At 32.9% G+C, this 14,493-nt stretch overlaps 1 protein-coding gene across 11 annotated transcripts in view; it reads left to right on the top strand.

Moving 5' to 3' along the window:
* CEP170 (centrosomal protein 170) overlaps positions 1–13,979 on the top strand; it is a 100,734-nt gene extending 86,755 nt beyond the window's left edge. For 9 of the 11 annotated variants that reach the window (XM_064477216.1, XM_064477224.1, XM_064477223.1 and 6 more), the window contains 5 exons: positions 1,542–1,712; positions 4,697–4,785; positions 9,156–9,249; positions 9,992–10,043; positions 11,629–13,979. In XM_064477216.1, coding sequence (XP_064333286.1) covers positions 1,542–1,712; positions 4,697–4,785; positions 9,156–9,249; positions 9,992–10,043; positions 11,629–11,918 — 696 coding nt within the window. In that variant the 3' untranslated portion in view covers positions 11,919–13,979. Of the gene's footprint in view, positions 1–1,541; positions 1,713–4,696; positions 4,786–9,155; positions 9,250–9,991; positions 10,044–11,628 lie in introns of those variants that run through there. The other 2 variants (XM_064477220.1, XM_064477225.1) reach the window with 2 other exon arrangements.
* Positions 13,980–14,493: the final 514 nt, after the last annotated feature.

Here is a 14,493-nt window from a genome sequence, read left to right as displayed (position 1 = left end):
CAAAGATACTTCGAAAAGTTGAAATATACATATACACATATATTCAAATGTATGTATTCAGTTTTCGAACATTCTTGTGAACTCTGAAATGTCACCATATATAGACTGTTGCCCTTCCAAACTCAGGGCCTCCTTCTCTCCAACTCCAGGGGGCACCATGTGCATAACATTGCTCCAGAAGGTGCCTTTAACATATAATATAAAAATAATAGTACTCTGGCCGTGTTGGCTCTCTTGATTTGGTGCAGAGATATAAACAAAAGACTGGCATTTTGAAAGAAAATACTTTTATTAGGACAAAGCCATACTGATTTGTTTCATTATCATCTGGCTGTTTTATCCTACAATGTCAGAATAGAGTAGTTGACTATGGCTGCAAAGCCTAAAATATTTATGATCTAGCCCTTTACAGAAAAAAAATTTGCCAGCCTCTAATACTGATAATTCATTTTACTTCCTTAAATTTATAAAATAATGTTCTCAATAGTAGTCACAAATGGCTAGCCTTTTTGACAAATTTAATTCTGGTAAACTGTGCTAATAATATTTTCTTCAGTTGCTTTTTGTCACATTTATAATCTTGTTCTTTAATGGTCATTTTTTTTTCCCCCTTCATGTGTTGTCTAATTTTGTAAATGATGTTTCATCAATCTGTGTAGAGTTTTGTTACCACATTGATCAATTGTACATGTATATACAAATCATTCTTATTGGTGAAAAACAAAAAGATCTTCTTGGTGGCAAGACATACACAATTCTTCTGGTACATTTTAAATAATGAAGATATTATTTTCTCAGCTGTCTAACTAAATTTTACCTAACATGATTCACTCTGACCCAGTAAAATTTTTCAAACATTTCATTGAGTAGTTTTTCATTTTTCCTTTTGGTTTTATTTCCGATTATTGTACTAGAGTTTATTCCCTCTTCAGTAAACCTGAGTTACTTTGTATTGTATGTATAGGATTTGCACTGTAGATGGCAGTATATCATTTTTACTGGAATATGTCATTTCTGCAGCATTGCTAAAAGTTTATCTAAGACCAAAATACTTATTTTGTAAATTAAATTTTTTTGTAAACTTAATTATTATTTGCAATTTATATATCTGTGAAGAAATTTGGCACCTGGATTTGGGGAGGCAAAAAGGAAAAAACAAGATAGGAAACTAAAAGAAAAACATTATTTTACCCTGGTAAGGCAATGTGAGTAAAATGAACTCCTTGTCCATCTACGTGCCTCAGCTTTTTCTATTTATCATCTGTTTTCCTTTTGGGGAAATCTTATCCATAGAAGAAACAAATTTAACATAATTCTATATTTTGGATTTTGAAAATAAAATCTATGTAGATGAACATCTTTTATGAAACAGACACCTTTGAAGTGGTTATAAAAAGAAAGAGTAATTGGTTTATTGAAGATATAACATGCTTCTATTACTACTTGAAAGTGGAATAACTTCTGTCTAATCATAAAAATTATAATGCCAATATCTTTGCTTTTCCAAATTGTTCTCATAAGATTTGCTTTTGTCCTGTTAGTTAGTTGATCGAGTTTTTGATGAAAGCCTCAACTTCAGAAAGATCCCTCCATTAGTTCATTCTAAAACGCCAGAAGGAAACAACTGTCGGTCTAATGATCCAAGACCTCAACCAACAGAGCCTCCTGATCACTTGACAATTACAAGGCGGAGAACCTGGAGCAGGGATGAAGTGAGTAAACCGTAAACTTTAACAGATGGCAGGGGAAGCATTGGTGGGAAAAGGAGGAGAACTGTTCAATATATAGGGCTGGGGAAAAGATCTTTGTCTTTATGAGTAGAATGGAGTTTCTTGCTGACATCACATCAAATACAAATGAATTTAGTTCCTAAAGGGCGAAAGCAAAACTTTTAATTTTTTTAGTAAAATATATGTATCTTTCAACATTGTAGTGGAGAATGATTTCTTAAAAGACAAAAATTTATGACTTTTAAATAAAAGATTGATAAATTTCATTATATTAAAGGACTTATGTGAAACACACAGGCAACAAAGGATTAGTATACAGAATATACCAGAACTTCTACAGTCAATTTAAAAAGACAAAAACAGCCCAATAGAAAAATTTGCAAAAATCATGTACAGCATTTCACCAAAAATACCTGACATGCAAAATATGAAGAAATGTTCAACCTCACGAGTGTTCAGAGAAATACATTTCAAGACTGCAGTTTTTTTTAATATTCATTCAATTGTCAACAAATTAAAAAGTCTTAAAATCCTAGATGTTGGAGAAATTGTGGGTACATAAGCTTTCTTATTGTTGCTGGTTGAGGTTAAATTGGTGCAGTCACTTTGGCAAACAGTTTGACATTGCTTCCTAAAGTTGAACATAAACATAGTCCATTATCTGACAGTTTTGCTGCTAGTATATACCCTTTTCCATTGACAACAGAAGTCACCCAAAAAGGGCGTCTATGAACAGTAACCAAACTTGGAAACAGTGTGGATGAATTTTAGCAACAGAACATTGGGTGAGAAAAGTCATTCTCAAAATGTGATTTGTCATAAATTTTAATGTATATATTATATATATATATGCATACACTTAGGATAGAAGTAGATCTAACAAGTTATATAAAAAGGAAAGCAAGGGAATGATGAATGGGATTCAGGATATTGTTTACCTTGGGTGGAGGAGGGTAGGGAAATGGGATGGAAGAAACCATATGACTAGAGGAGTCAGCTATTTTTTCATAACCACAAAGATCTCAGTGGCTTAGAGTAGTATGCATTTATTTATCACACACCTGTGGGTTGACTCAGCTCGACAGTTAAAAATTGTAGGTTGGGTCAGGTTTGCTCCGTGTATCTCCCATGTTACTAAGACCACATTTGTGGATCTCTGGATTTAAGTAATGGGAGCTAAAAGTTAGTATGTAAGAGTATGTGTGTTTGCAGTAGTACTGAGTAGAAAAAGTCTGCCTACGGGAGAAGCATGTAACTAGTTCCAGAGCCATGATGGCAATGTGCTAGATGGCTTTAAAACACACTTTCTCTGTCCTGTGCTGATAGTTGATAATTTGCTCTTGGTTTCAGGAAAAGGACCCTTTCTCTAACCTAATTTATACTTACTCTGTCCTGAGGTCTAGGAAAGTAAATTCCTCTAAATGCAATAAAACCATATAGAAGTTTATAATTTTATTTAATTTTTTTAACCTTTTTTTTTTTTTTACAGGGGGGAGGTAATTAGGTCTATTTATTTAGTTAGTTTTTCAATGGAGATACTGAGGATTGAACCCAGGACCTTGTGCATGCTAAGCATGTGCTCTACCACTTGAGCTATACCCTCTCCCTATAATTTTAAAGAGAATGAAAACATTTAGATTGACAGTTATTTCAAGGTTGTTATGAGAAAAAGTTTTAATACATTGTGTTACTGAACTCTACTTTTTGTGGTAGAAGTGAGAGCTGGCCTTTTCTGTGTTACAGTCTACCCTGGACTACCCTGCCCTTTCTCATTCCTTCCATTATTAGTTTGTGTCATCTACTCCTATTTGGCTTGTTTCCTCAAGGCTCACAAAATACCATTATGCTTATTTAGGCTTTCATTGTCTTTATGTTGCTTTTCACATACCTACTCTCCTTTTACCCCCTACTAAATTCAAATTCTTGTCATACTCAAGTTTTAGTTTTCCATAATACCATCCTTAATTAATCCCTTTCATTAGAATTTGTACAGCATTGAATCACAAAATTCAGCACTTATTTACATTGTTTTTTATAAAAATATCTAGCAGGATTTCCTATATGTTATGATTTATATTCCCTACCGGTTTTTAAAGAGCCTTAACATCCAAGGCCAAATCTTATTTTCTGGACTTTCTTACAGACTCTGGATGCAGTTCTGACAACATAAGGAGCTGATTTGGGAATCCACATTTAGCTCCAAGTTCAGTTCTTTATCTAGCATCCCACAATAGCTGTGCCTTTCATGCTTTAGCCTTTGGCACACTACAACATGCAGGCCAAATTCAGCATGCCACCTGTTTTGTAAATAAAGTTTTATTACGACACAGGCATTCCCCTTGTTTGCATATTATCTGCAGCTGCTATTACTGTAATGAGAGACGTGAGTGGTTGTGACAGACCATATGGTCCCAAATCTTCACTCTCTGGCCCTTTACAGAAGTTTGCTAACCCCTGGTTTTGCTCATAAGGTTCAACTGGGTTGGTACCAACCTCTATCATAAAAACTGTTATTTTGATTAAATTTTTAAAAATGATCTCTTCCACTGTGCGGAACAAGGATTGTAATCTTCTTGATCTCTGTGTTCATATTATTTGGTGAAAGAACAGATATTAAATTTAGTATTCTAGATGACTTCTATTTTCCCTTTTATGATAATTTGAACTAGAAGCTTAAGGAACAGGATCATTATAGTAATTGAAGAGTAGATAATATGGATTATTTTTTGAAAGTGATGTGATCAAATACTGTGGACACTTGACAAGTTATTTAATAAAAAAATGCCTTTGTTAATATTTATTTCTCTTAATTTAATTACAGATTAATTATATTCTTCATTGGTCTTTTATTAAAATTATAATAAATACTAGATGCCTCTATATAGTGAGTTGTGACTAGTGTTCTTGGTGGTCATTCAATATATTTGTAATATTTTAATGTCTACTCTTTTTTTGGCATGTTTCAGGTCATGGGAGATAATCTGCTGCTGTCATCTGTCTTTCAGTTCTCTAGGAAGATAAGACAGTCCATAGATAAAACAGCTGGAAAGATCAGGTACTGTTTTACTCAAACATCCTTGCTTCTATTATCAGCGGTTCCATATTTTGCAAGCCTGCTACGACAGTTGCTAGGAACCAGTGAAGTCAGTGGTACTGACTCTTACTGCTGCCACTAGCATGTTCTTCCCTTTTTAGATATTATAGCCATAAACTAGACAGCATGAAGGGGACAAAAAGAGAACAGATACCCCAGATAATCAACCCCATTATAATTGAGAGCTAACAACTATAGTCACTTAGATTAATTTTATTAATAATCAGAAGAATTTACTCTTTTCACTTTGTTGACAGTTCTTCTTGTTCTGCAGAAACTTTTTTAGTTTGATGTAGGCTCACTTGTTTATTTTTTATTGTATTGCTTATGCTTTAGGTATCATCTCCAAAAACTCCATATCCAAGACCCATGTCAAGGAGCTTTATTCCTATTTTTTCTTCTAGGAGTTTCATGGTTTCTTATATTTAAGTAAGGAGGTATCATATTTAAGTCTTTAAGCCATTTTGAGTTAATTTTTGTGATTGGTAGAACATGAAGATCCAGTTTCATTCTTTTACATGTGATTATCCAGTTATCCCAGCACCATATTGAAAAAACTGTCTTTTGTCCATTGAGTATTCTTGGCTCTCTTGTCAAATGTTAGTTGACCTTCTTACATGCTTGGGTTTATTTCTGGGCTCTTGATTCTGTTCCACTGGTTTATTTGTCTGTTTTTATGCCAGTACGACACTGTTTTGATGACTATAGCTTTATAATATAGTTTGAAATCAGGAAGGGAGTTTTTTCCTTAGGATTTCTTTGTCTATTTGATGTCCTTTGTGGTTTCTTTTAAATCTGGGGAGTGGGTTTGTTTGTTTGTTTGTTTGTTTTTAACTTCTGTTAAAAAATAAACATTGGGATCTTGATAGGGATTGCATTGATCTATATATGGTTTTGGTAGTATTGACATTTTAACAATATTAATTCTACCAATCTGTGAACATAGGATACCTTTCCATTTATTTCTTCGATTTCTTTCATCAATATCTGTAGTTTTCAGAGTAGAGGTCTTTCACCTCCTTATTAGTTAAATTTATTCCTAAATATTTGTATTGTTTTTGATGCTATTGTAGATAGGATCAATTTCTTTCTTTTTCAGGAAATTTGTTGTTATTATATAGAAATGCTACCGATTTTTGTATGTTAATTTCATATTCTTCAGCTTTATTGAATTCATTGATTAACTAACAATTTTTTGGTTAACTCTTTAGGATTTTTTACACATAAAATCATGTGCCTGCAATTGGAAACTTCTTCTTTTCCAATTATGATACCTTTTCTTTCTTCTTCTTGCCTGATTGTTCTGTCTAGAGCTTCTAGTACTACTTTAAATAGGAGTAGGAAGAGTAGGCATCCTTGTTTCGTTTCTGAGGAAAAGCATTCAACCTTTCACCATTGATGTTAGCTGCGGCTTTGTTATGTACTTCATTATGTTGAGATATGTTCCTTGTATGCCTAATTCGTTAAGAATTTTTATCCTGAGTGGGTGTTGAATTTTGTCAAATGCTTTATCTGCATCTATTGAGATGATCGTTTGATTCTTTTCTTTCGTTCTGTTAACATAATGTATCACACTGATTGATTTTGCATGTGTTGAACCATTCTTGCACTCCAGTGATAAATCTACTTGCTCTGGTGAATGATTTTTTAATGTGCTGCTGAATTTGGTTTGCTTGTACTTTATTGATAATTTTACATCTGCATTCATCAGGGATATTACCTTGTAGTTTTCTTTTCCAGTAATGTTCTTTTCTGGTTTTGGTATCAGAATAATGATGGCCTTATAAAATGAATTGGGGAGTGTTCTCTCCTCTTTAACTTTTGGGAAGCATTTTTTCTTTAAATGTTTGGTAAAATTCACCAAACAAGCCATCTGTCTTGGGCTTGTCTTCATCAGGAGATTTTTGATTACTGATTCAATCTCCTTAGTAGTAATTGGTCTATTTAGATTTTCCGTTTCTTCTTGATTCAGTCCTGGTAGGTTATATGTTTCTAAGAATTTGTTCCATTTCCTCTAGGTTATCCAGTTTGTTGGCTATAATTAATTGTCCATACTGATATTCTTTTGGAAACGTAAAGATACCATTAAGTGAAATGACCAAGGTGCAAGAGAGTAAATACACTATGAGTTCATTTGTATAAAAATTTTGAGAAATGAACCTCGGGGGAAGAAATGTATGTTTATATACATACATAATAGACATTATACATATATAATATGTATTTTTTCTGAAATATTTATATATTTTTTAACATTGTCTCAATTACCTTGGTTAAAAATGTAAATTTATAAAGTGAAAAATAGGTCAAGACAGTGCATATTACATTATTTTAACATAATAAGAATTTAAATTAATATTTTAGAAGGCAGTAAAGTGAAGAGGGAGTCTGGTACATTTTAAAGGAATATCAAAATGTAGGCTCAAGGTAACTTTATATAAAAATACTTGAAAAATTTGTTGATGCTATAGCTTAATTTATTTCTCAGTCCTATAATTAAAATTTTTAATTACAATGAAACTGTGTCTGAATATGTTTTGTGAATTATAATATTCCATGCAAGTATAATTTTATATTGCTTATATGTTCAAATAATACCTTTCATCATTGTTTGATGAGTACCAATAGTCATGGTAAAAACACATTAACATCATTCTTATTGAATTGTAAGGCTAACTAATTTAAAAGAAATCATTTGGATAATTTTTTTCAAAAACTTTTTCAAAAGTTCCTTTTTTAAAATATTATGTTTAAGGGTGTTCTTAAAAAACAGCCATGTTTTAAGCAGGTTGCTTTACCTTCCAGTAAATTTAGAAGGTGATCTGTGTAACTAAGTTTTACATGGCATTAGTCAAAAACTAGATGAAAGGGTTGGTGAGAGATGACACTGGAGAGATGGATCAGTTTAGGCAGATCTTGTTAAGGAGTTTGGACTTTGTCATGAAAAACCCTGGAAAGTTAATACATCAGATATTGGTCTTTTAAAATATATATATATATAAAATAAGAGATTTAATATTTTATTACCATTTCTCCAGTTGATTATCTTGCCTTTCTCTTAGGGTATACACATGCCACTTAGGAAAACATAAAATTAAGGGGAAAAAAACCCAAGTTGGCTGATAGTAGCACTTGGCCTGGCATTTAATTTTAAAATTTTATCAATTTCATTAGCTTTTTTTTTTTTTAATATGGGTCCTCTTGATACACCAGTAGTATCTATAAAAATACCATGTAGGTCTCCTCCTGTGGTCATACGACCTACTGAAATACAAGTCTTTCTTCCCTAGTAACTGCATCCTCATCCACTCAGTCATTTATTCATTCAGTAGATTTTCATAGAGTACTTGCCTCGACCATTCTCTCTTACTATTGACTATTCTTTACTACAGGGTATCCTTCTCAGTCTGCACTGAGAAATGCAAATAAAGATGTAGTTTAGTTTAAACTTAAATACTGATCAGCTTCTAACAGTAATAATTTACCTACTTCTACAATGTTGATTTTTATATAAGGCAATTAAACTAGATTTCCAGGCCCAATGAAGAAATTTTAAAAGAAATCAAAAAGATACCTAGTATTTACAGCTCTCAAACTGCTGAGTCATGTCTCCTGAGTCATGCAAGAAGGATATCACATTTGAAAGACAAGTCAAAAATTTGTGGTACTTTATTTTATAAGTTAAGATACTTGAATTTAATTTCTAATGTAAGGATAATTATCTTTATTGGCAATTGTTTTTGTCAAAAGGATAGTGTCTTAACTCCCCATAGGTTATGTACAAATATACTAACATAAATTAGGATTTTTAAACAAAAGCAGCATAAGTACTCCAATTTTAAACCTTTGAAATAATGTGCATGCTTTGCTGAATAAATAAGATGCCTCTTCCTGTATAATGAGGTGTTAACAGGTACAATTCAACCAATTTTCACCTTAATTTCATTTTATATTACACTGCATATGCTCTATATGAACAAAGTTGTGTTGTCATTATAAATAGTGGTTATATGGCTAATTATAAATATTAGATGAAATATTGGAGTTATATCAACATTTGTTTTATATTTGCTTTTCAATAAAGAATAAGATAAATACTGAAGGTTTTATATTTGTATTCATAACCAGTCAGTTACTTTTTTAATACAAATCTCTCACATAAATGAGTTTATTGGTGAGATTGGCTCAGTATTTAATTCACAGTTCATATAATATTTGGTGGTTTTTTTATTCTTGTGTAGCTTTGAAAAGACACACTTTTTTGTATTGTCATAAAAATGTGATAGATTATTAAAATATGAGAAGTGAAATGTTTATTTCTTCATTTATAGAATATTATTTAAAGACAAAGATCGAAATTGGGATGAAATAGAAAGCAAGTTAAGAGCTGAAAGTGAAGTCCCTATTGTGAAAACCTCAAGCATGGTATGGTAATTTTTCCTGAATATGAAAACATTTTAAAAGTAGAGTTTTATTTTAAGGGAAATGATACACTTATTTTTTTAACGGTTGGTTTACATTTATAAAAGAAGATATAAATGTACAAATTTGGGAAGTCTTATGCCTTCAGCCATCTCTCACAGGGGTTTAAATTGTTGATTGCTTCAAAGTTGCGGAGGGTATGGGGGAACCTTTTATGTTTCTCACTGTTCTACACTTTTGTTCTTGTAATAATTATACGTTATAAATGAGCAATTTTGAAACAAGAGGCAAACTCAAATATAAGTTAAAATGAGTCATTTCCATTAACTTAATAGATTGCTTGTCTCCTCCTCAAGAATTTGTAGATTTTTATTGTTCAGGGAGTCATCCTAAAACTAAGGTTATAACTTAAACGTTTTCCAGCCTAAATCCATAAGCACTTTTATAGTTGTTCCAAGGTTGACCAGTACAGGTTTTTCAAAGTCTTTGTTCAAACAGTAGTATTATCTTGTACTTTTTATCTTCTGTTCTTATCTCATTGAAAAAAATAATTATTTCAACATTAAAGATTTTAAAATCTGAATCTTGCTTCCTGGATATCATAATTTTATATTCTATTGCTACACATTTAGTGCTATGTACATAATATTAAGTATTTCAAATAAGATGAGTTTGAGGTTCATGACTTATCAAATAAAAAGGTTTTAATTAAAGTAAGCTAATTTTGTCACTGCTTTCCCTACAGGAAATTTCTTCTATCTTACAGGAGCTTAAAAGAGTTGAAAAGCAGTTGCAAGGTAAATTTACTACTGAATTAAGTATCAAAAGCTAACAACGTAGGACAAGTATGTTCTGAGTGTTATTTCTAAAATATTATTATTAGAACACTATTTGATTAAGTGTAATGATGTTTGGATAAAGATATAGAGTTCTACTTATTCAAATTACTCATAAAAAGGAAGTTTTAAAACCCAGTATAGATAATTAAAAATAGAATAAAGTTAAATCCTGGGCATACAGGCTAGATGTTATAACTCACAGCTTTATACATAGTACCTGTTATTTATATATATAAATACTAGTATATGAAAAGTATATAAAATAATATATTAAAATGTATATATGTACCTGAAAATGCTCATTGACAGTTAACATTATTTACTTGATAATTCTTAAATTATATTTGTGTTATAAACCAAATGAACTTATCTTCTACTCTAAATAATAGTTGTTTGAATGAACCACAAGAAATGAGTGCATATTGGACATAGGGACCAGAGATAGGGGACAGAAGAAAAAGAGTCTGTTTACCTCCTAAGCTTGAACAAGGACCTTGTTTTTGGTGTGTGTCAGATCTTTAATTATACATTAACGCCTTTGTGTCTTGACCTAGAAGTCCCCAGTGGTACAACGGGCAGATTCCAGAGTCAGTTGCTAATTCTACTCAGTCCTTATTGATTGAATTATCATAGTCATGATATGTTGGTCCTAGCAAAGTGATTCTTAACCTTTTCTCAGCGTCAGCACACCTAAGGGTTACAGTATACCCCTATGAGTAAAAGTGTCTTGTTCACATGATTGTTAGCTGGTAAGATGGGGATATGCTTTGAAAAAGACCTCTTACTATGATTTCTGTATCTGTGGTGCTTCTTTCTCCCAACTCCCCACTCTACCCGATACCAAGTTGAATATCTGTGTCTTAAGATTCTCCTTTGTCCATTCAAGGATCTTCTGGATTGAAAGCTGCTTTTTATCTGGCCCTTCCCGTGGAGGTAGCAGGGTCTGTTTGGCTGGGGCTGCCGTGGGCTGTTAATATCTAGGCTCCGAGGGGACCTTTATGGCCCAGTGGGTGCTTACACACTTGCACATGACAAGTACCCTCGCACTGTCACCAGGATGAATGACAGCATGCTGTGGTAGCATTCAAAGTGTGCTAGTATTTAGCCTCCTTAACCTTCAGGTTACTCTGAACCCCATCTTAGCAACTAATCCCCAATTATCTAAGTGATAAATAAGACTAGGAGTGTTCCTTTAAATCATAACCATCCTCTCCTAATGATGAAAGCAGATTTTAAAAAGATTTTCCCTAAATTCCTTATCTCCAAATACCAGTCTTCCTATCGGTTCTGAAATGCCCGTAAGTGACCTACTCAAGGGACCAGAGAAAGCATTCGTATCTTTATAATCTGCGATATAGATCAGCCCCAGAATTACTGAAAGTGGGGTTTAAAATACAGAATTGAAAGGGTTAGCCAAATTTAAGTTCATGTAAATAAGCATCAGTAGTTGAAATATTATCCAACTCATAAGCAGTGTTCATCCACATTTAACTGCATCAACAATTAAGTCTTTCTCTCTACCGTTTCTTTTTCTTTCTTTTAGCGATCAATGCAATGATTGACCCGGATGGAACTTTGGAGGCTCTGAACAACATGGGATTTCCCAGTGCTATCTTGCCCTCTCCACCAAAACAGAAGTCCAGTCCTGTGAATAACCACAGCAGCCCGGGTCAGACACCGACACTTTGCCAACAAGAAGCTAGGGCTCTTCATCCTGCTGCTACCTCAGTCTCAGCTGAATTTGAGAATGCCGAATCTGAGGCTGATTTCAGTATACATTTCAATAGGTTCAACCCTGATGGGGAAGAGGAAGATGTTACAGTACATGAGTGACTTTCTCTTGCTTGTTAAAGATAATTACCTGTGGAATGACTAGGAATATTGGAAGCAGCATAGTGTTGACGTATACACAATAAGACAGCTTGATCAACTACAATCTTGTTATCTCTGTCTTCTTAATTTTATTTATTTATTTTCTACCTATAATGTGGTGTCATAATAATCCTTTGAGAACATTTAGATTACCATTTGATGCACATATAGGACAAAGCAGATTGTGACAGTTACACATTTTGTGGTTTTATGATTTTCAAATTGAATTAGATAATTGCATCCTTTCCCTTCATAGATCTTTGTTTTTTTTCTTTAAGCCATGCTGTGACCTACAAGCAAACTAAATACCCAACATTTCTGACCCCCATGTCTCCTGTGCCAAGCTGCTCCCTGAAATGGACTTCCTCTTCATCTGTACAGATTTGTTAAACACTTACATTTGCTTCTTATTAATAGGATTTATATTAGTATTCATTACCATTGGATACAATAACACATAGTCTCCACAGTCAAACTGACCTTTCGAAACAGTCCTTGTGTTCTAAATTTTCCAACATATATGTGATTTATACAACTCTGTTGCTGCGTAAATTGTCTTGGGGTTTACGGAGATGAACTATTATGTTTGCACTAAGATTTGCTGGGAGTGGTAGGTGGACACGTCTATATGTCAATAAGGACTAAACCATCTTTTTTTTTTTTTTTGTATATAGGTAACTGATAACATTGTTATTTGTTTTAACCCCACAGTGTTTTACTCCACTTTTGGAAAGATCAATTTGGCACTTTTCTTCCTTTTTTTTTTTTCATGAAAGTAAGCTTTTGTCTCATTTTAGGGCAAATGGTAACTAGAAAGATTAAACTAGACAGCTAGTTTAGGTGGAGTATATTTTTAAAACCAAGAACATGTATATTGATCCTGTGTTACCAAGTTTATACGTGACATTTGAAAAAAGATTTCCCTTGAAATGATCATGAAGTTAAAATTTTACACGTTAGGAAACTTGGAGAACCAGTAGTCATAAGATTAGTGGATAGTTTCACTTCCAAGCAATGAATTGCTTCTGTGTGTTTCCCTGTAGGACCCCATAGTAAATCCTGTCTCAGTCATGTACACTTATAAGGACCCTGCAAGACAACAATGACCAAGGCTTTGGGCCTGTGCTGAACAGGAAGCCTATGAAAAGCATCTTCTATAAACTTTGTTTTTTCTCTTTCCAGTAAGTTCACATTTGGATAAGTTTAAAAAGAAAGTAATTATCTTTATGTTTCCAGAACACTATAATTTGGGTGAATCTTAATTCAGTTAAATATTATTATTAGACCTGGATTTTCAAAACCCTGACCCCGTAAGTCTACAACGGTTAAAACAGCAACTTTTGCAATGTTAATGAAATAGTCTTTAATGCTTCAGCAATAATCCTGCACTTCATTTGTTTTAAGAAACTAACTCTGTACACTTCAAGTTTTTACAGGATTTTTAAAAATCCTGTACTGTTGGGCCAGTTAATAAAGATGCAAAAAAACTGTTTTGTAGAGATGTAAAAACAAAAGCCTGTTGTATAATGGATCTCATATTTTTCTTTAAATTGAAAAAAAAGGGGGGTAAATGAACTATTCTCCTTGTAGAGCTAAATTCCCCATTCTGTCTTATAACGGCAGACTGAAAAAAAAAATGTTAAAGAGCATGAATGAAAAGAAAATTGCTTTGAAGGAATAAGTGAAACATTAAAACAGGGTCAATCCATTAGAAGAAAAAAGTAAAACAAAATAATCACCAGTGTTTCCTCTTTTGTTTAATGTTTGGGTACTGATTATATCCACATGGAAGAAGAAGGTAAGGAGTTGTTTAGGAAAATATTAGCATCTATTCTATTTACATTATCATTTAAGTGTTTACACAGTTTTGTTCAATTATAAACATTTGGCCTTTTACTATGTTATTTTTATTTTGTATGAATACATTATTCTCCTTATTTATTTTTGTTACATTTATTATGTTATTTTGTTATGCATTTACAACTCCATTTTTAAATAAAGTGTTTCTGGAACTTTATACAATTATTGTATATTTTATTTCTTCTACCATCTGGATTACTAATACTTCATCAATTTAATCTCTTAACTTAATACTCTAACATAAAGTGCACATGCACAGCCTTTTTTTCAGCTGGCCTGGAATCATCAGAAGGCTTTATGACAGTGATATATTTGGAGGACAAAGAAGAAATTTAAAATGCATCTTAAATGGATTTGGACTCATTTTCATCATACCATTCACACCCAAAGAGTCTGAAGATTTCCCTATTATTGTTCAACCTTCTGTTTCTCAGCTTGACCAAGTTTTACGCTTTCAGTAGTCTGGCCCTTTTCTTGTGTGCCTGTGTGCTCCAGACAGGCTCTCACCACAAGTGCCTGCCAGCCTTGAGCTTCTTCATTGCTTTGTGTTCTTGCTTCTTCCTCCGCTTCCTTCCTGCTTATGCACATCCCTTCCATTCTTCAGAATCCTAGCAACCTTTTTAGAAAGCTTCCTCACTTGACTGGGCCACAGAAAAGGGCTGTGCCACATACTTAA

This window comes from Camelus dromedarius, chromosome 21 (assembly GCF_036321535.1).
Source record: "Camelus dromedarius isolate mCamDro1 chromosome 21, mCamDro1.pat, whole genome shotgun sequence".
In the NCBI taxonomy this organism is placed as follows: Eukaryota; Metazoa; Chordata; class Mammalia; order Artiodactyla; family Camelidae; genus Camelus; species Camelus dromedarius.
The sequence above is the reverse complement of the archived record's forward strand: the minus strand, read 5'-3'. Positions and strand labels throughout refer to the sequence as shown.